The sequence below is a fragment of the Balaenoptera borealis genome, assembly GCF_965194805.1.
Source record: "Balaenoptera borealis genome assembly, chromosome: 11".
Classification (NCBI taxonomy): Eukaryota; Metazoa; Chordata; class Mammalia; order Artiodactyla; family Balaenopteridae; genus Balaenoptera; species Balaenoptera borealis.
Window position 1 is genome coordinate 90838962 of NC_138868.1, and position 23068 is coordinate 90862029.

The following is a 23068-nucleotide window of genomic DNA, read 5'->3' on the forward strand; positions in this document are numbered from 1 at the left end:
AAGAAAATCTGATAAAAATAACTTGATATCATGTGATGTGTTGACATATTAAAGGAATCCTATTGTTGCTTAACCAAGATCATATTTCTATTCTTAAATGTTTCTCCAATAGGCAACAAGGTTTACGTGTAATATTTGAACATCTCTGAATGGTTTACACTTAGAATAAAGTTTCACAGGCTATTTTTAGAAATGTAATACAATTATTTGTCTTTTCATTTAGAGTGATGTTATCCTATACATAAGAAAGCCATTTAAGAAATTCTGATCCCAAAATGTGGTTTACCACAAAATTTCAAGTAGTTATAAAAAGGAAAAGCAATTAAAAGAGTTGTAAAAAGGAAGAAAAAGAAGAGATGGGAAAACATATACTGAATCTAAATTTCCCTTAGAAAACATTTTTCCAAGTGAAACATAATTATTCTATTGCTGAATGACCATTATAAAAATCACATGGATCACCATATGATACTTAAATAGTTATTTAAAAAATAGGAAAGCAGTCCTTTAAGACAAAAATTAGACAGTATTTTCACAATGAAAGTTAATCAAAAGGTTTTGGAAATTTTTAGAATGGTTCACTTAAAAAAAAAAAACAAATTCAGCAATTCTGAATTACTGATATAATTACAGGCTGGTTTTATCAGTGAAAACCAAATACAACATTAAGTATTAGCACGTAACCAACAATGATATGGAGTACTATACCAAAGGAAGATGCCTTTCTTGATGACAGAATGACAGAAAAATGTAAACTAAAATTATACAGCATTGAAAGGAAACCCACCACTCTTCCCTCTGATTTAAATCAACTGTCAAGAAGAAAACTGCGAGGAGTCAGAGAATAAAACAAGTGAACCATCATAACAAAGAAGACACAGGAATCTTCTGAAACACAATACAAGAGTAAAATCTAACCCCTCTTCAAAAGTTTAGAACACTGTTAGTTAAAAGGCCCGTTTTCACAGGCAATGATGTGCCAGTAAATTAACCTGAAAATAACGGTTACTGTGATGGCTTTAAAACATGTCTGCAAATCATTTGACACCCCTCAATTCAAATGATGGGTCAGACTTGATGCCTCACTTCTAATGAAAAAAACGGGCAGAAGTGATACTGTGTGACGTTCAGCTTCTGCCTAGCAATGCTTATACGCTCTCTTAGGGCACTGGCTCTCAGAAGCCAGCCACCATGTTGTGAGGAAGCCCAGGCCGCGTGCAGGGGCCATACACGGGTGTTTCGGTCAACAGCCCCTGCAAGACCCCCAGCTGATACCAGCATCAACTTGCTAGTCACATGAGGGAATCATAAGCCTTCAGATGATTCCAGCACCTGGCCTTGAAGTCCTCTAGCTTAGGCCACAGACATCGTGAAGCAGAGATGAGCCACCCTTGCTCTGCACTCTCTGAATTCCTGACCCATAGAAACTGAGACAATAAAACTGCAGCAACAGATAACTGAATACCATTACCTAGAACGCACACACATCTAACATGGATTTTTTTTCAAACTGAAGAAAATAACTTTTATACAAAACAATTATAGGCTATATGCTCCACTTAATAAGTTTAGTAGGTTTTATTTAAGTAATACAATTAAACTTCATTAATAAGAAGCTCTCTTAATTTGAAATCTGAGACAATTAGACTAAAGTGTAGAGTCTTAAGCTGGGTGTCATCATTAAAGTGCCCTGGAAAGGAGAATTTAGGGAATCCATGCAAGAACACGTGGAGAATATGGAAGCTAGCTAAGAGGTCAGACTGTTCTGAAGTGCTCTAAAAGTGGGACACTCTCCACAAAGAAGGCACTCGATGGTTATCAAGTGTCAGATGAACATTAGAAGCCCTGAGTTCTTCCTTAATCACTTTATACATGTTAATTAGTTTAAAAGTATTCTATTTGGCAAATTGGTCAGTTTAGTTGAAGCAAATGATTTGTGCATACATATATATTATCTTTTCCTAATAAAAGGTGAGCTCCCTGAGGGCATTCCTGATCATGTTCATCTCTGTACCCCGATGGACATAACACAACGTTGTAGGTCCAACACCATACTTGACAAGTATTTGTGCAAATGCTCAAAGTGCACAGATGTACCTGAAGCTAACTCAACTTTATAATTCACTTTTAACTAGTTTTTTCTGCCCTTCCCCACCATTAGTCCAAACTAATGTTTTATTATACTTCCAAGAGCATACTTTGTACCCCTTTATTATCATTTACCAGTGTATTCACAGTAAAGATAAAGTACAAAGGCCTGCCATGCGCAGATAGTGATCTGAGGTGCTCGAGTCCCCCCCCGCCCCCCCCAGGACCGTGCCCATAGTGCTCAGTGCACAATGTGAGGCTCTGTCCTCGCCGAGGGGATGGCAGCCCACTCGCTTCCTTCTGCAGCTCAGGACAGAGAAAACCTAATCCATAAGATGTCCATTCTGTCACAGGCATTATTTTTAAAAGATTACAAAGACAGGACATTCTGATTAGGATAAAAAAATAAAGACATCTAATTTTTAGTTTATTCCTCCAGTTCAGTCAGAACTGACACCAAACATCTTTGACAGCGCTCCATTACCTGTGCTCAGACGTACACTTTTCACTGAATCAAAATTCTGAAATATTGATTTATAAGGTCATAACTATCTTTGAAATTAATCAGCTTACTGAGCAATTTAATACACATCCATACACATTCACATTTAACTACAGCTATAACTATGATATTCCTAATTTCTCCACTTTCGATCTCAACACATAACTTGTAATAACAAGATACAGTTCTAGTACTGACCTTCTAATTTGTTGTATGGCCCTAGACAAGCCATTTTACATCTCTGCCTCCACCACATCTAACAGAGATAATGATACCTTTTTTTAACCTATTTTATAGGTAAGTAGGCATAAGATTTATGTGAAAACATTTTGCTAACGCTGCTAATCAAACACAGATAAAATATATAAGGTTTTTTCATATTAACTACTTTCTAATATTTGATTTGTTTTTATAATTTAATCAAAATAAAGATGATTCTTTCAGAACTAAAAAATTCAGCAGTTACACAAGGTGAATTAAAGTAATAAATCTAGTCATAACAATAAATGCATTCATCCATCTTCTCATTTAATTACATTAAGAAATAATAATTATAAAAATAGGTAAAATGTTGTGAAAATATTCCTATTTATTCTAGCTTAGAGGAGTTCATGCCCATATCAATGGACTCTCTGGCATCAGACACAGCATCAGGTACTCGAACAGTCATATTGTCCATAGCCTTTGTCAAACAGATTTGGCAGCCCAACCGCGATCTGTGTAAAAAAGGGAGGAGGTATGATTTAGTATTAAGTATATATTATTCACAAGGCAATGCAGTTACCAGGACCTTTTCTTACCCAAAGCATAGGGATTTATTTACCTTTTAAATTTCCATTAAGTAGAAAAAGATACATCCAACCCTTTCAACTAGAGGAAAACAGAATGTAAATATGAAAAACAAAAAGTGTGATACGCCAAAGCTTCATTTTAATCTTTCTACTAATTGTTTCACTGGAACTACTGCTTTTTGGTGACAGGACTGACAAGCAATGAAATGATGAGAAGGCACAACAGTGGAGAAGAGAACTGAGGTTTTAGCAATGCCAAGAGAATGACTAATCAATTCCCAGATAATTAAAACCATACAGTCTATAAAAGAAAGCTACACTTTTTAAAGCCTTTAAAACAAGAAATTTGGAATAAACACAGAGACGTAAGTCATCAATTATCAGATGCATATTTTTCCCACAATTTTAACATCTCTGAAACCAAATGCATCTTAAAATCAATGGCATCTTACAATCACAGCTACACTGTGAGGTGTCAGTCACATCAGAAGTGTCTCTTCAACTGAGTTATGGGAACTATGTTAATACTATGTGTTGAATTTTATTACCATTCAAAATAAGTCCAAAAAGATTACAAAACAAAAATTAACAATACAGAGACCCAGCATAAATTGATATTAGGAAAGTAAATATTTGTCATTGAAAGAATAACTGTAATTCCATTTTCTTTTATTTTTTTCAGTATTATGACCAATTTTATTCATATTTTCATATTTGTACAGTGATGTACAAATCTGTCTAAATAGCTCTAAATCTAAGTATAAATAGCTCTTTCAGTATGCATAAAACGCTAAGTGATAAGATCATTTTACACCATATTTTAATCAGCAGAGCTTTTTCTTTCTTAATGGCACATAAAAATAAATACTGGGCTTCCCTGGTGGCGCAGTGGTTGAGAGTCTGCCTGCCAATGCAGGGGACACGGGTTCGAGCCCTGGACCGGGAAGATCCCACATGCCGCGGAGCAACTGGGCCCGTGAGCCACACCTACTGAGCCTGTGCGTCTGAAGCCTGTGCTCCGCAACGGGAGAGGCCGCGACACTGAGAGGCCTGCGCACTGCGATGAAGAGTGGCCCCCGCTTGCCACAACTAGAGAAAGCCCTCGCACAGAAACGAAGACCCAACACAGCCAAAAAATAAATAAATAAAATAAAAAAACTTAAAAAAAAAAATACTATATTAGTCTTATAATCAAATTGTCTTCAGTTTGATGGAATGTGGTATGTAGGTCTTGGTTTTGTCAACATATTCGTCAAGCACCTGCTGAGCATCAAAAGGCACAGAACTAAATGTCAGTGGGTTTGCAAAAGAACAGCAACTCACTTTGATCCTTACTGAACACCTCTTACATGCTGGGTGCCAGGGATGCAGGGGTTAGAGCCAAACAGACCAGTGGTCCAGAATCCAACACTGAACATGACGTGTTCACAAGCAACTTTCTTAACCCTGCCAAATATTAGTTTCCCAACCTCATCCTAAAGATGCATAATAAGTGGGTTCCTCACAGGACCGCCATGAGGATTAGTTGCTAATATCAGTACTAAGGCGTGAACTTTCAATCAAATAGAAGAGCTGAGACACATTTGCAGATAATTAACACGTGAGACTGTGACAAATGCCACAGAGAGAGAAAGCTGAAAGGGCTGAGGAGAAAGCACTGACTTCTGACGGGGGAGATGGTGTTTCTAATGGGCTTTGAAGGCTGGCTAGAACTTAATATTTTAAAAAAGATAAAGGAGAAAGGCATTTGAGGCAAAGCTAATAGGGATTCAAGGCATGTTTGAGGCAGTTTGGGTTTTTGGCCTGGCTGCTGTGCAGGCCAGACGAGGAGAGGGGAGTGACGGGCTAGAAAGGTGGCCAAGCCATGGACAGCTCTGAACAACAGTGAAGGGGTTCAGGTTCTTACTGGTGAGCAACGAGGGACCACTGGGAGGTTTCTGAGTAAGGAGTAAGTACTACTGCCATGGGAAATATTGATTGCTGATAGAAAAAAATCCCCTTTTACCAATAATTCCTATTTGTTGAATAGAAACAGCCCTGACAATACTCAATTATGCATTAAGCTCTGTCTGCAAGAGAAAAAATAAGGCAAGCCAATTTAGACAAATTCATTAGGACTGTGGTGAGCCCTAGAGAGACTGTTGGTTACTCTTGGTGTTCATACAAAGATGAGTAGGGTAATGCTAGCCTTCAAGGAACTTTTAGTAAGGGGCACAGGACAGAAAGAGCTACCAGTGATACAGGGCAGAATAAAGTAAGTGTAGTAACAGAAGAACAAGAACTGTGTGGGGGAACACAGGGAGGGGTGGCACCGAAAGCCCTTGCTGGTTCTATAGCCCTAGAAGATAAGGCAGTGGCACTGTGGCTGTTCTCACTCCCCTACTTCCTCCTGGAAGGTCTCCGGCTCTAGGGTCTACCAGTGTAGAAAGTGTCTTACACCTCTACAGAAGGAGACGGACAGCAAGTCTTCCTTGACTTCACTATTAATCCTACAAAATCTCACACTTGTGCAAACCTTGAAGACATTTTCTCCATATACACCTGACAGTGGAAATATACTAGGTGTTAACGTTAACTTTACTTTTAAAGTTTGGTTTTCAATGCAGAGAAGAAGCGTCAAATAGTAAAAAACCAAGGGTTTTGGGGTCCAATGTAACTGATCCAAACCAGGGCTCTGTCATTCTCTCTGTGGCCTTGAGCAAATCTACAAGAACTAAGCTTTGTTTCCGGCATTTGAATTAATATTATTATAGTCAGAATGCCAACAAAAACCATTTAATGAATGCTTCCTTCACCAGACACTGTTCAAGGAGCTTCACGTACATTTATTAGTTGACACGACACAACAACCCTATGAGGTAGGTACTATTATTATCCTCATTTTACAAATATGGAAACTGAGGCCTCTGTGTAGATTATCCATGGAAACTGGTAGCAGGGAGCAATGACAACTATCAAAAATAGATTCACAGATAATTCCTGAATCTCTCTACCAACCATTAATTCCAAAAACAGTTGGTGACGCCTTTGGTGAATCAGGCACTGGAGACACAATGATGAAATAAGACATGGCTCCTGCTCTAATGGGGAAAAGGAGACATGTAACCAGTACAGTAAGTGCCATATGAGCCCGTGTATCAACAATCCATCATTAGTCAAGGTTAAGTACACCCTAAAATAAACATTAAAATGATGCTGTTTTATCCTAAAAATTATAGACACTTACATAGCACTTAATTTTAAAAATAAACCTATGGGACTGCCCTGGTGGTCAAGTGGTTAAGACTCCACGCTCCCAATGCAGAGGGCCCGGGTTTGATCCCTGGTCAGGGAACTAGATCCCACATGGATGCCACAACTAAGAATTTGCAAGCCACAACTAAAGATCCCCCATGTTGCAATGAAGATCCCGCACGTGGCAATGAAGATCCCACGTGCCTCAACTAAGACCTGGTGCAGCCAAATAAGTAAGTAAGTAAGTAAGTAAATAAATAAATAAATAAATAAAATAAACCTAAGAACTAAAGACTGAGTTTCCTTGTTTCTTTGTTTGGATGTATATGGTACCCTAGAAATAGAAGTTTACATGCAGTTACTATCTTTGAGCAAAATTATTTTCACTCCAAATATGTCAGTGTTTTCTAAATCCTACCTGTGAAAAGCATTATACTCTTTCCCCACAAAGCATTTCTACAAAAATTCTGTGTACTTAAGAATATCAGCTATAAAATGCCATAAAAGCTATTTCCTGCTTTCCATTATCTTGTTCTAAAACTTCTGAATTTTATTATCAAAGTTCTTGGCTAGTTTACATTTACAACAGGTCTCTTTTATCTTCTCACACTCATGTACCTCTCCTAAATGCAGCTCTCCAATTTCTCTCATTTTTTTTTTCATTCAGAATGTTATCTGTTACATGTGCCTACAAATTTCATCTGAATAAAAGGGCAAGCAGTTAGCTATGATTTACCCCTCACATTGAAAGAAACAATTTCCAGAACCAAATTAACACAACATTGAGTGTATTCTGTGTGTTATCCTTTAGAAAAAAAAAAAGGAGGTGTTGATAGAGAACGTGGCACCTGAAGATGTGAGGGGAGACAGGCAGATGGCAGCCACAATAAATACCAATGACCTAAAAACTTTTTGAGGATTATTAGATAAGAGGGTTTATCTTAAGGATCTAATAAAATTGTGGTTACATGATACACATGAAATAAAGCTATTATTATTATTACTATTATTTCTTATTTTTTTTAACTATTTTTCATTAGGGCCACCAAATTACAGTTAAACACCAAAGCCAACCTTAATTAAATAAACTCTTATCTTGTCCCTTGAAACAGTAAATTAACTACCTATCTTCCCTAACTCAAACCAAAAGACTAGATAATTAAAAAAAAAAAATAAGGTATCACTTGATATCTCTTGCTACTATAAACCTTACCACTTTTAAGATTAATTCTACTGGGCTTCCCTGGTGGCGCAGTGGTTGAGAATCTGCCTGCCAATGCAGGGGACACGGGTTCGAGCCCTGGTCTGGGAAGATCCCACATGCCGCGGAGCAACCGGGCCCGTGAGCCACAACTACTGAGCCTGCGCGTCTGGAGCCTGTGCTCCGCAACAGGAGAGGCCGCGATAGTGAGAGGCCCGCGCGCCGCGATGAAGAGTGGCCCCCGCTCGCCACAACTAGAGAAAGCCCTCGCACAGAAACGAAGACCCAACACGGCCAAAAATAAATAAATAAATTTATAAAAAAAACCCAAACAAACAAAAAAAACCATTCACTGAGTCCAGTTGACCTCCTTTGTTGTCCTTCTTGACGTCCTCCTTGCTTTGCCATTTAAAAAAAAAAAAAGAGTAATTCTACTTATTAATAACAAGAATAAGCTCTGATTAATTTACTTTAATGTACAGTTAGAAATAGAAGTATTCATTTTAACATAATTACTTATATTAAGTTTTTTTAAAAATTGTATTCTCTCAAGTAGGTAAAATTTTCCATTATAATTTCTTTCAATTATCAAATCTGTCCTTCAAGAATACCATAAAAAGCATTAAATTTAATCCCAACTCATTAAATTGTGATAAATATTAATTCCTGGAATAAAAATAGATGAAAAAAGATTTATTAGGATCTAGAACTTATGCTTCTAATACTTCCAATTAATCTTTTTTTTACTTTTGTTAAAAGTTTCATAAGGGTTAAACTGTAGAATACATAACAGAAATGTCACATATTTGATATTCAAAGTCTGTGACTGTTATCTATCTACAGTGGGAGAACCCTATTACATGCATGCATATTACATGTCTCTGGTCAGAGACAGACATGAACTAATAAAACTTTTATCCTCCTAGATTATTATTACAACGGAAGTGGTCCAAAAATCTTACCTATCTGTTAGTCCATATGCCAGATCAAGCATGTCATTCTCCTCATCACTGATTGCTTCTAATTTCTCAAATATGTGCTGTTCAAAGATGAGGTGACAGGTGGAGCAAGCCAGGGTTCCCTCACATGCACCTACAAAAGCAACAAACATTGACTATGCTCCCCTCTACATTCAACACAATTCAAAATTGACTTGAATTAATTAAATAATTTCTAAATTTAAAAATCAGCATTAGCATACATCAATGATAGGACTTTATTTCTGAATGACAATGAGAATTAGGGACAACCCCCCCATACCCAACACACACACACACACACACACACACACAATTTGAAATCACTTTCAAATATTATTTTTAAAAGGTATGAACTAGATGCTGTGAGGGGAAACATAAAAATACAAATCCTAATACCAAAGAGCTTACAAGTTAATAATAAACTCAGATATGCATACATACAAAAATGCATGCATTTTAAACTTATATAGTAATGATTTATATAACAGCTATGCAAGTTACTTACCTTTTCCTGGAGAATGCAACACAATTTATAAAGCCGCACAGTATATAAGAGGAACCAGAAAGTAACCAAACCAACATCTAAAGTTAAATATTTTTCTCTCTCAATCTCTCCTTATAATCAGGACAGAATCAAATAAGTCACTTTAAGAGTCACATTGGTTTGGGACTTCCCTGGTGGCACAGTGGTTAAGAATCCACCTGCCAATGCAGGGGACATGGGTTCGACCCCTGGTCCGGGAAGATCCCACATGCTGTGGAGCAACTAAGTCTGTGTGCCACAACTACTAAGCCTGAGCTCTAGAGCCCACGAGCCACAACTACTGAGCCCATGTGCCACAACTACTGAAGCCCACGCACCTAGAGCCAGTGCTCTGCAACAAGAGAAGCCACCGCAATGAGAAGCCCGCACACCGCAATGAAGAGTAGCCCCCGCTCGATGCAACTAGAGAAAGCCCGCGTGCAGCAACAAAGACCCAACGCAGCCAAAAATTAATTAATTAATTAATTTTAAAAGAGTTCTTTGTACATTAAAAAAAGAGAGTCACACTGATTTAAAATAAAGAGAGAAGAATATTTCTCCCGTTCCATGTTTTTAAAAGTCACTAATTTAACAGTTATTTATTGAGTGCATATTAATATGCCAGGGACTGTTAAAAGGGAACTGAAAAGTCATCCAGTCCAACTAAACTATGAATCTGCTCTGCAACATCCTTTTCCCAGGGGTTACCCAGCTTTTGCTTGAAAACTTCCTGACAAAGAAATCCTCACTGCTTAAGCCAGCCAATTTCACACTCGGCTTCTACTGAGCTAAAAGTCTGTCACTCTGTAACTTTCCACCTACTGCTCCAATTCTATCCCATGAAGTCAAATCCTTTTTTTCTCTCTGGCTCTACCGAGGTATAACGGACAAATAAAATTGTAAGATATTTAAAGCATACATCGTGATGATTTGATATACGTATATACTGTGAAAGGACTCCTCTCATTTAGTTAACACATCTGTAACCTCATATATTTACTTATTTATTTTTAGTGAGAACATGTAAGTTCTGCTCTCTCAGCAATACAGTGCTATCACTGCAGTCACCATGATTTACATTAGATCCTCAGTCCTTAATCATCTCAGAGCTGAAATTTTATACCCTTTTACCTATCCACCTCCCTATTTCCCAACCTCCCCCAAGCCCCTGACAACCACTTTTCTATTCTCTGTTTCTGTGAGTTTAGTTAGTGAATCCTTCTAAACAATAGCTGTTCATATATTTGAGAATGTTCTTTCTTCTCCAGGTTGAGCGTACCCAGGCCCTCCAAATTTTTCTTACGTAATGACATAATTCTAAATCCCTTCCCTCAGTCTGGTTGGGCTTTTCTTAAAATACATCCAGAAGAGGATCTGACAAAACAGAATCATCCAGAATCATGTTCTCATTAAATTCTACCTAAAAAAGTTATTCTGGTTTGTTTTTGAATAATAATTTTTAAAGCCACTATACAACTGTAAAGATTATAGAGTCCTAGGAGTAACTTCAGTTTGATTTAGATTCTTTTGGTCAATAAACACTATATAAAATATTAATAGAACTACTATCAATAATTAGTGAACTTCTTAATTTTCCTCAGAACAAATTTATCATTTTAACAAGAGTTGTTCTTTTATAAGTTAAACATTTGTTACTCATATTTTATTTTTTAAAATGTCAAGAAAGAAGAGAGAGGCTTCCTTAAACATTCATTTTTATTAAATCTCATTCAAAGCAGTAACAAGATAAAGCACAGAGACACCATATAGTGATGTACAGGGGTCATAAGCATGGACTGTGGAGCCAGATTCCCTGGCTTCCATCTCAGCTCCACTTTTTACTAATGGCATCACCTTGGGCCACTACACCCTCCTGCCTTAATTTCATCAATAGTAACTGTACCAACCTCACATAATAGTTGCAAGAATTACATATGAGTGTGTACTTAACATAGGTACTTGCAACCACAAGTGACTGGTAGAAAATAAGAACTATTCAAGTGCTGGTAATTATTATGATTTGGAAGTTATAAGAAAACTTAAGAGTCATTCAACTTTTTTAAACGTAAGAGTAAGAATTAAACCCAAGAAGTTAAATGAATCAACTATGAATTTCTGCCACTCAATAATCTAATCCACTTTATGTGAATATTAAATATATAAACATTATATATACATATATTCAGTACATTTATGTAATACACAAATATATACCCACACCAACTGGTTATTTGAACAAGTACTTTCCTTTTCTATTTTTGTATAAATTTGAGGCATTTCACAGAAAAAGGTAAATGGATATATTTTACTTAAAAAGAAGTAAGCTTCCTCTGCTTAAAAAAATACAGATAGGTAGGTAGGTAGGAAGAAAGAAAGAGAGGGAAGGAGAGAGGGAAAGAGGGAGGGAGGGGGAGGGAGGGAGAGAGAGAGAGGGAGGGAGGGAGGGAGGAAACCCCTGCAGTAAAAGGAGAACTGGTGTAGTACAACCCTGAGGCCATCTGGGCTCTAGATGCATCTGCCATACTGTCTGCTGTGTCCTGGGCAAGCCTCTCAAGGGCCTCGGTTTTCTTTCATCTGTACCATGAGAGACTGAAGCAGATGATATCTAAGGGCCTGTTCTCTCTAACATTTTATGACTCCACAAAGAAGAATTACAGTTCTTAATGGATTTGTTCCCTAGTATTCAATAAATATACACTAACTTTGTTTTCTGTTTTTATCTCATCAATACCCAATCAAGACAAACTCAAAACTAAAATGGCAAATCGCTCTGAAGATACTATGGGACAAAATTCAGGAAATCCAGCATCTTTTGTCTTAAAAAGTACGTAAAACCTCCTTATAAAGTATACCAAGCAACTCTCCTAATTTAAAAAGCTTATAACTTTCCTTCATAGTTTTATTATTTAAAAAAAGACAAATCCTGAGAACTGCAAGCCATGTGTAACAGAAGATGCAAGAAAAACAAAACTCACAGTCCCGGGCGGGATGCGGTGCTAGGGGCTATAGAGGCAGACAGGGGACCAAGCATGGAGGTCTCTCATGTTCTCCTAAAGGAGCTTGAGCTGTCCTATAAGCGCACTCCCTGCTTCCTGACACGGTGGGTAAACTAGCATGCTCGTAGTGGGTGGGTTGACACAGAGATGTTTCTGGCCAGGGGTTATGAGCACCTGTCACTTCACTGCCCCTCTCCTGGATCCAGACCCTGGAGGACAGTGGTTGCTGTTGAAGTTACGGGAAGCTTCTAAAGGATTCTGTGTAGGAAAGTGACATGGTATGTTTATTCTGGATAGATCTTGCTGGTGCCTGTGTGTAAAGGATGGATTTGACATGAACAAGACAGAAGCAAAAGTCAGGAGATTTCACCAAGGAGGAGGGGGAAAAAGAAGAAAAGAAGGATAAGAAACTGAGAGAGTCAAGGAGAGACCCGCCCCCTCCAAGAAAAGGAGTCAAAATACAAATGTGTCAAATGGTAGAGAGAGAACCAGAAAAGTGTGACATCAGGAAAGCCCAGGGAAGAAGAGAGTGCATACAATATGGTCTCAATCATCTCGGAATGCAGAGTAAAGTTCACATGTTAATAAATCCCTCCAGAAAATTTAGGACATTCCTTTTTTTTGCCATCTGGTCAGTCAAAATGAAGAGTTACCATCCGTGTTCCAGCTCTTCACTTTCTTCCCTAGGAAACCTCAATTCTTTTAACCTTCTCTTAAAGGCTTTATTTTCATTCTCTAACAATTTTCATTGCTCCTCTCAGGAACCTTGCCAATTATTTCCACATCTTGCTTAAGTTGCCAAGTTCAGAGCTGAAGAGAGTATTCTAGTAAGAATTTGACAAATGTTGAATATATACAGAAGATTAACTTTTGGTTCCTACACTCAAGTTCCTATTATACATTCTAGTCCCATATTTATTCTTTAGATAAACGCACCATGCTCAGGATTCCTCCTTATTTTACAGTTCCTTTCAAACTTTTTCTAGCACAAGTTGTCAACAGGTATGCTTTTCTTATTCTTTGTACTAGGAAGAAACTCAAATATAATAGAAACTTTAAAACTCAGAATGAAATCAACTCAGCATGCATAAGATGGCTACCACTGAACCAGAGACACATATGGTCATATAGTGGTACAAGTATCACTACAGAAAAAAATCTGGAGCAAAGATTTACAAACCCTGTGGATAGTACTTATAAGGAGAAATAGTCAATCCTGAAAAACTCCAAAATAATAAGACAATCTGAGCAGTTTTTTGGAGGTTTTTTTTTTTAGATTTAAACTATATGTTCTATAAAAAATATGTTCTATAAAAAAGAAAAAACTTTTAGAGAACAGTGAAGACATGTCTCTGAAAAGGTATTAGGAGGAAAAAAGATTTTAACAGTGAGCCTAAAACTGTGAGAAGAAAACTTTAAGAAAAAGTTACTCCGTTTTTTTTTTTCATCTCATGATTTCATGATGGGTATTTCTGCCAATTTATTTGTTTCCTGGTCTTGAAATTAGAGGGAGCTCCCCAGTTAATAAGCATCTGACTTTTGCCTTTTTGGCATACAGGTCTATGAATCTTAACACATGTATAAGTTTGTGTACCCACTATCATAACCAGGATACAAAATAGGTTCATCATCCAAAAGAAACTCCCCTGTGTTGCTGTGCCTTTGGAGTCACAGCCTGCATTTCTATATAGTAACAACGAACCACAAAGACAAATTAAGGAAAACAATTCCATTTACAATCGCATCAAAAAGAATAAAATACCTAGGGGTAAATGTACCTAAGGAAGTAAAAGACCTGTACTCAGAAAACTATAAGACACTGATCAAAGAAATTAAAGACAACACAAACAGATGTAAACATACACTGTGTTCATGGGTTCGAAGAATTAATATTGTTAAAATGACCATACTACCCAAGGCAATCTACAGATTCAATGCAATCCCTATCAAACTACCAGGGGCATTTTTCACAAAACTAGAACAAAATTTTTTTTAATTTGTATGGAAACACAAAAGATCCCAAAGAGCCAAAATAACTTGAGAAAGAAGAACAGAACTGGAAGTATCAATCTCCTTGACTCAGACTATACTACAAAGCTACAGTAACCAAAACAGTATGGTACTGGCATAAAAACAGACACATAGATTAATGGAACAGAATAGAGAGCCCAGAAACAAACCCACACACCTATGGTCAATTAATCTATGGCAAAGAAGACAAGAATATACAACGGAGAAAAGACAGTCTCTTCAGTAAATGGTGCTGGGAAAACTGGATACTACATGTAAAAGAATGAAATTAGAACATTCTCTAACACCATATACAAAAATAAACTCAAAATGGATTAAAGACCTAACTGTAAGACCTGAAACCATAAAACTCCCAGAAGAAAACAGAACACTCTTAGACACCACAGCAATACTTTTTAAATCTGTCTCATAAAGCAAAGGAAATAAAAGCAAAAATAAACAAATGGGACCTACTTAAACTTAAAAGCTTTTGCATATAGCAAAGAAAACCACTGACAAAATAAAAAGACAATCTACTGAATGGGAGAAAATATCTGCAAATGATACGACCAATAAGGAGTTAATCTCCAAAATATATAAACAGCTCATACAAATCAACATCAAAAAAAACAAACATCCCAATTTAAAAATGGGCAGAAGATCTGAAGAGTATAGCCACAATGTAATACAGTATGGAGGTTCCTCAAAAAATTAAAAATGGAACTACCATGTGATCTAGCAATCCGATTTCTAGGCATACATTTAAAGGAAATGAAATAACTATGTCAAAGAAATATCTGCACTCCCATGTTCACTGCAGCATTATTCACAATAGCCAAGATATGGAGACAACCCAAGTGTATGTCCATGGATGAATGAATAAGATGTGGGGTGTGTGTGTGTGTGTGTGTGTATAGATACACACACAATGGAAGGCTATTCAGCAATAAAATAGAAAATCCTGCCATTTGTGAAACATAAATAGACTTTGAGGGGATTATGCTAAGTGAAATAAGTAAGACAGAGATAGACAAACAGTGTATGACCTCACTTATATGTGGAATCTAAAAAAGTCAAACTCGTAGAAACAGAGAGTAGTGGTGGGGGCTAAAGGAAATGGGGAGGGTGGTCAAAGAGTGTAAACTTTCCGCTATAAGATGAATAGGGTCTGAGGATCTACTGTAAAACATGGTGACTACAGATATAATACTGTATCATACACTTGAAATTTGCTGAGAGTAATCTTAAATGTTTTAACCACACACACACAAAAAAGGAATGATGTGAGGTTAACCCTATTGTGGTAATCATTTTGCAACTGAGATGTGTATCAAACCATCACGTTGTACATCTTAAACTTACACAATGTTAATTGCCAATTATATCTCAATAAAGCTAGAAAATAAATAAAACAAAACCGTGGTGATGGTTGCACAACTCTCTGATATACTAAAAAAACAACGTATACTTTCAATGAGTAAACTGTATGGTATGTGAATTATATCTCAGTAAAGCTCTTCCAAAAAAAAAACTCAACTAGATATATTTTTAACAGGTCTACCACTGAACTCTTAATTCTATTTCACTCATCTGCGTGTCTATGTTTTTGCTAATATTACACTGTCTTGATTACTGTAGCATCAAGTTTTAAGATCTGTACTATACATATGTCTTCCAGCTTTATCTTTCTCTTCTAAAATTGTTTGGCTATTCTAGTTCATTTGTTTCTCCATAAAAAGTTTAGAATCATCTTGTCTGTATCTAGAAAAAATCCTGCTGAGATTTTAATGGGAAATGTATTAAATCTATATATCAATAAAAACTGACATCTTTACTATGTTGTCTTCCAATCCATGAACACAGTATGTCTCTCCATTACTTAGGTCTTTGCTCTCTTTCATCAGAGTTTTATAACTTACAGGATACTGATGCTATACATATTTTATTAGATTTAAACCTAAAAATTTCATTTTGAGGAGCTATTGTAAATGTTCTTTTTTTTGTAAATGTTCTTTTAAAAAATTTTTTTGGTTTCCAACTGTTCATTGCTGGTACACAGAAATACAACTGATTTTTGTGTGTTGACCTTGTATCCTAGGACCTTGTTAAACTCACTTAGTTCCAAGATTTTTTTTATAGATTCCTTGTGATTTTCTATGTAAATAATCATCTAAAAACAAAACAGTTTTATTTCTTTTCAATCTGTATGCCTTTTAATTTTTTTCTTTTTTCATTATTTTATTTTTATTTTATTTTACTTATTTATTTAAATTTTATTTATTTTTGGCTGCACTGGGTTTTCGTTGCTGCGCACAGGCTTTCTCTAGTTGCGACGAGCAGGGGCTACTCTTCGTTGCGGCACGCAGGCTTCTCATTGCGGTGGCTTCTCTTGTTGTGGAGCACGGGCTCTAGGTGTGCGGGCTTCAGTAGTTGTAGCACACGGGCTCAGTAGCTGTGGCACACGGGCCCTAGAGCACACGGGCTTCAGCAGTTGTGGTGGGCTCAGTAGTTGCAGCACGCAGGCTCTAGGGCACACGGGCTTCAGCAGTTGCGGCGCACAGGCTCACTAGTTGTGGCTCGTGGGCTCTAGAGCGCAGGCTCAGTAGTTGTGGCGCACGGGCTTAGTTGCTCCACAGCATGTGGGATCTTCCTGGACCAGGGATCGAACCCATGTCCTCTGCATTGGCAGGCGGATACTTAACCACTGTGCCACCAGGGAAGTCCTCTTTTTTCTTTTTTTGCTTCATTACACAAAGAGTTCCAGCATGATGTTAGTAGGGTTGTGAGAATAGATATCCTTGCGTTGTTCCTAATCTTAGGAGAAAGGCATTTCATCCTTCAGCATTAAGCATGACGTTAACTGTAGGCTTTTCATAGATATCCTTTATCAGCATCTGATTTTGCACCACAGCTGATCTGGCACTGCCCACTTGTTTTCAGTTAAAACACGGGAGCTGCCACCAATTCTATATCCCATTTGAACAGAGTTCACATCCTTATTGAACGTCCCTGCTGCTCCCAACTCCACTAGAGCCACAACCCAAAGGCTATAGGCAAGAACAAAGTGGATGACGTTCCTGGTGGGCCTCATCTTCTAACTCCTTTTCAGCATCACAGAATTCCCAGGCTCCTATCCAACATGAAATTATCTGCATTGAAAATCAGCACTATATATATTCCCAATGCCAGACTGCAAAGTGGAGTCCCCATAGTGTATGTGGGGTGTGTGCATTGTGTGTGTGCAGTAGGTGGGCCCAAGGAGTTAAGGAGTTCTTGATCTGGTATTAAAAGTTAGAAGTTGCAATGCATTTTCTCACAGAAACCAGGCTATAAATGGTTATTAAGTTAGTTGTGAAGAAACAGGTTCTATGGGTTGGCCCAAAAAATTTAGCCACCGTGTATAACAGTATTTCCATGGGAAAACAAATTCCAAATGCCAACTAGTTGACCTGAAAATGGATTTGGTAAAAAAAACCTATCCCTAAAATGGGAAGTGTTTGTTGTTTTTTATGCTTATCACATACACAGGGAACAACTCTACAAAACACACAGTGGGAGGCAATCTATCAAAGGAAAAGGGATACAAAAGCAACAACTATAGAACCTTCAATCTAAAACTGATAGCTGATCAAAATATGGGTACACTGATATAATAATACATGTGGATAGTTGGGGATTGAAAGCACAAAAGTTATGTGACTTATGCTTATATACAGCCCCAAAGCAGCACTGACAGCTGTCAGCTTTTAGTGTCTTTATAAGTGGTTGGTTATATAAGAGTAAATTATTAGGGTAAATGTGTATATATGCGTGTGTATATACATATGTAAATATAGATACATACACATATATTAAACATAAAGTGAACACATTTTATGAGTAATACATTCTCAAAGATTTTGAAATTGCTGAAGTCTCATAATTCGAATTATATTCTCAATGAAACAAAATGTAAAGTAGGGAGTGGGTTCTTATAGTTTGTAAATCTATAATCCTCATATTTTTGTTGCAAAATATACTCAGAACAAACATTTGAAGTGAAACTTTTTACATTACTATGTCCACTTTTCAAATAATCAAAAATACTCCATGGCTTACAACAGACGATAATCTGAACTGACTTAGGGACACATTACAGCCGTATTAGTCCCTGATGCCAGCATTTTATCCATCATCCTTGCTTGGTTACACAACAACTGTCATGAACTTAAAGGTATGTACAGTTTAGTGCCGCTTTAATATTGTTGGCATTCTGGCTAATGATTCAGAGTTCTGTCTCCTAAATTAACAGTAATACAAATCATGATAGGTTTTTGGCTTTCTTCATTGCATTCTGTCACATTTAACTTCTGTCCCGAAATAACTCGCTTTTGGATGCATTTTTCGGCATTAACACTTAATGAATGCTTGGCTGAAACTGTCATAGGCTTTAAAATGATATTAAATTATAACCACAGTTTAAAATATCAGCACTACAGTCAACAAAAATCACACAGACATCAGATGTCTGGAAACAGCACAGTTCACATGATACTGACAAAGGCTGACAGGTATTTGTTTACAATTGTAAAAGGCATGGAAGCAAATGTAAAATTTATAATTCGCACAGCCTGCCAGCTTGAAATTATGGGATTCTTGACAAAAGTTTTGGTTTTCACAGTACTTCTGATTTTACTAGAGTGAGAACTTTAATACTGTTAACCTGTACAATTTCAAATTTGCATAATTTAAAAATTACATTAAGAATAAATAAGGCATGGTTACTGGCTAATTTCAAGGTTGATGATGAATAAAACTCTGAACTGAGGTGTTCTTTTTTAAAACAAGACTGATACTAAGCTTTTGCACAAAAACTTAGAAATTCCTGCCATAAAACTAATTCCCAGAGAAAATTAGCTATCTGCAGACTATTGCTCCTTTCATGTAATTTGAGAGTTTTCCACCAGGAAAAGATCGTTTCGTGTTGTGTGTAACCATACTAAGATAATTTGGAGATCTGTAATGATGCTGACAAAATAGACTGCCTAACCCCTTTCCCAAACAAAACTCCAGGGGATAGCTATGTGGAAATATTATATATTAAAAATATGAAACTATATAAAAATATAAAACCTAATTTTCTAGAGTAAACCTTGATCCACCAGAGCTGGAAATACATTATGTTAATAAGGAGTCAATAAACATGATACAAATAAATAGAGATTTATATGATCATTATCACGGTCACCCAATTTGAATAATTTCCCTCCAAACAGACACATGAAGGAAATACGTAATATTTAAGAAGAAAACAAAGTCTGAGATAATAAACTAGGTAAATTTGATCAGAGAGGTGTAACTGCCCCCTAGTGACAGAATACTATAATACACTCTGAAAACTTGAAGATCATCCAAAAAATCTACACTGATTTAAAAGTTGGATAGGAATGTTCATAAATTTATTGCTTCCAAAATTTACAATTGTCCCTTTTTACTCAGTTATCCATTCATTACTTCACTTCATATATAAATAAAACAAGGATGATTTTATCCTTCATCACAGTCTCTTAGGAGAAAAATGCACAAGTAGACAAATATATAATTAACAGATTGTGATGAATGCCATGAAAAAAATGAACAGGATGCTGCGATGGAGAATAACAGGTTCAGGGTAATGAAAGAACTATTTTGGATTGGGTGGTTGGGCAAAAGCCCCACTAAGGAAGTATTACAATGTAAGATAAACTGAGACCAGATGGATAAAAAGCAAACACATACAGGATATTCAGGGTGGAGTGAGAGGGAAGTGTCCCAGGCAGAAAAAAATGCAAAGCGTGTACAAAGTCTCCAAGCTAGAAATTCTGGGTGAGTTCAGCTCTTGATAAAAGACCAGTGTGGCCAAAGTGAGAGAAAGAACAATGAGAAATGGGGGAGAGAAAGAAAGGCAAATGGGGCCAGTTAATGCAAAGCCTTTTAGGCTAGGGTAAGGAATGTGGATTTTATCCTAAATGAAAAGTTATTCATGGATTTAAATCAAGGAACCTGTCTGATGTGCATTATGATGAATCACCCTAGCTGCTGGGCTCAAGAGCAGAAGCAGAGCAGTGCAGTTCCTGGAACACAATAACTAGCCAGCCCCAAGTAGTGACTGCAGGGATGGTGAACACAGGACACATTGGAGACATACATGGAGCACATCTGACAGGAGCTGCTGATGGACTGAAGGTAGAGGATAGAGAAGAAGAAAGAATAAAAGACGCTCTCCAGTTTCAGGCTGGAGCACCTGAGTGATGCTTGCTACTGGCAGAAAAGATTCTCAGAAAGATAAGCTTCAGTGGTGGGGGGGAAAGAATCAAAATCTGTTTAAATATGTTGACTTGTTTAAATGCCTGTGCAATTTCCAACAAAGATATAAAGTAGGAAGTTGAATCTATAAGTCCAGGGCCCAGAGGAATGGTGTGAGCTAACAATGTAAACTTAAGAGTCTATGAGCATCTGCACACCAGTCAGAATGGCCATCATCAAAAATACTACAAACAATAAATGCTGGAGAGGGTGTAGAGAAAGGGAACCCTCTTGCACTGTTGGTGGGAATGTAAACTGATACAGCCACTATGGAGAAGAGTATGGACATTCCTTAAAAAACTAAAACATAGAACTACCATACGACCCAGCAATCACACTACTGGGCATATACCCTGAGAAAAACCATAATTCAAAAAGAGTCATGTACCAAAATGTTCACTGCAGCTCTACTTACAATAGCCAGGACATGGAAGCAACCTAAGTGTCCATCAACAGATGAATGAATAAAGAAGATGTGGCACATATATACAATGGAATATTACTCAGCCATAAAAAGGAATGAAACTGAAGTATTTGTAGTGAGGTGGATGGACCTAGAGACTGTCATACAGAGTGAAGTAAGTTAGAAAAACAAACACCGTATGCTAACACATATATATGGAATCTAAAAAAAAAAAAAAAATGGTCATGAAGAACCTAGGGGCAAGACGGGAATAAAGATGCAGACCTACATGGACGGATACGGGGAGGGGGAAGGGTAAGCTGGGACAAAGTAAGAGAGTGGCATGGACATATATACACTACTAAATGTAAAACAGCTAGCTAGTGGGAAGCAGCCACATAGCACAGGGAGATCAGCTCGGTGCTTTGTGACCACCTAGAGGGGTGGGATAGGGAGGGTGGGAGCGAGGGAGATGCAAGAGGGAAGAGATATGGGGACATATGTATATGTATAACTGATTCACTTTGTTATAAAGCAGAAACTAACACACCATTGTAAAGCAATTATATGCCAATAAAGATGTTAAAAAAAAAAAAGTAAATTTTATACAAAAAAAAAAAAAATGTGTCTATGAGCATCTGGATGGGATTTAAGGTCACAGTAGGGATAAGATCACCCAGGGAGAAACTGTACAGACACTCTGTACTTGGCCAGCCTCGTCTGCATATGGTGTTCACCTGTGAGCATGACTATAACGAAGGCAATACGTAAAGGGCGTTCTGTATTCGACTTTAGAAATGAATGAAATAGTTGCCCCTATAATGTTGTTATCACAACCTCTTCTGTATAAACATAATATTTCAGACTTCTTGACTGCATTTCTGTCATCTATGTTCTAGAAAGTGGCTGAGTCTTAACTCTATCATTTGTGAACCTAGTTTAGCTTACCTCAAATGTGTATTTACATGCCAAAATTTCTGAACACATTAGGATCCATGATGTTTAAAGTTTCTCTTCTAAGTCGGTATAAATTAACGCAGAATTCTTATCAAACTACTGAAGACTGTATTGGCATTAAATTTTCTGTATTTCTGGGGCATCAGGGGAAAAAGATTCTGTTCATGGTTATCTCTGTGTGATAAGACTACAGGGAGAAGCAAGAGGAACTACAATCCTGCAGCCTGTGGAACAAAAACCATTCACAGAAAGATAGACAAGATGAAAAGGCAGACGGCTATGTACCAGATGAAGGAACAAGATAAAACTCCAGAAAAACAACTAAATGAAGTGGAGATAGGCAACCTTCCAGAAAAAGAATTCAGAATAATGATAGTGAAGATGATCCAGGACCTCGGAAAAAGAATGGAGGCAAAGATCGAGAAGATGTAAGAAATGTTAAACAAAGACCTAGAAGAATTAAAGAACAAACAAACAGAGATGAACAATACAATAACTGAAATGAAAACTACACTAGAAGGAATCAATAGCAGAATAACTGAGGCAGAAGAACGGATAAGTGACCTGGAAAACAGAATGGTGGAATTCACTGCTGCAGAACAGAATAAAGAAAAAAGAATGAAAAGAAATGAAGACAGCCTAAGAGACCTCTGGGACAACATTAAACAGAACATTTGCATTATAGGGGTCCCAGAAGGAGAAGAGAGAGAGAAAGGACCCGAGAAAACATTTGAAGAGATTACAGTCGAAAACTTCCCTAACATGGGAAAGGAAACAGCCACCCAAGTCCAGGAAGCGCAGAGAGTCCCATACAGGATAAACCCAAGGAGAAACACACCGAGACACATAGTAATCAAATTGGCAAAAATTAAAGACAAAGAAAAATTATTGAAAGCAGCAAGGGAAAAACGACAAATAACATACAAGGGAACTCCAATAACGTTAACAGCTGATGTCTCAGCAGAAACTCTACAAGCCAGAAGGGAGTCACATGATATACTTAAAGTGACGAAAGGGAAGAACCTACTACCGAGATTAATCTACCTGGCAAGGATCTCA

The 23068-nt window shown here is 37.2% G+C and overlaps 1 protein-coding gene across 11 annotated transcripts in view; it reads right to left on the bottom strand.

Annotated features, from left to right (window-relative positions):
* Positions 1–2480: 2480 nt before the first annotated feature.
* Positions 2481–23068, bottom strand: part of FDX1 (ferredoxin 1) — a 32348-nt gene continuing 11760 nt past the window's right edge. Inside the window, exons 3-7 of one of the 11 annotated variants that reach the window (XR_014231833.1) lie at positions 8779–8908; positions 8184–8211; positions 6379–6461; positions 3414–3460; positions 3160–3306 (exon numbers count right to left, since the gene is read on the bottom strand). Coding sequence is in view for 9 of the 11 variants with exons in the window: in XM_082343586.1 (XP_082199712.1) it covers positions 3180–3306; positions 8170–8211; positions 8779–8908 (299 nt within the window). In the remaining 2 variants the exon portion in view is untranslated. Of the gene's footprint in view, positions 3307–3413; positions 3461–6378; positions 6462–8169; positions 8216–8778; positions 8909–23068 lie in introns of all 11 variants that reach the window. The other 10 variants (XR_014231834.1, XM_082343583.1, XM_082343587.1 and 7 more) reach the window with 10 other exon arrangements.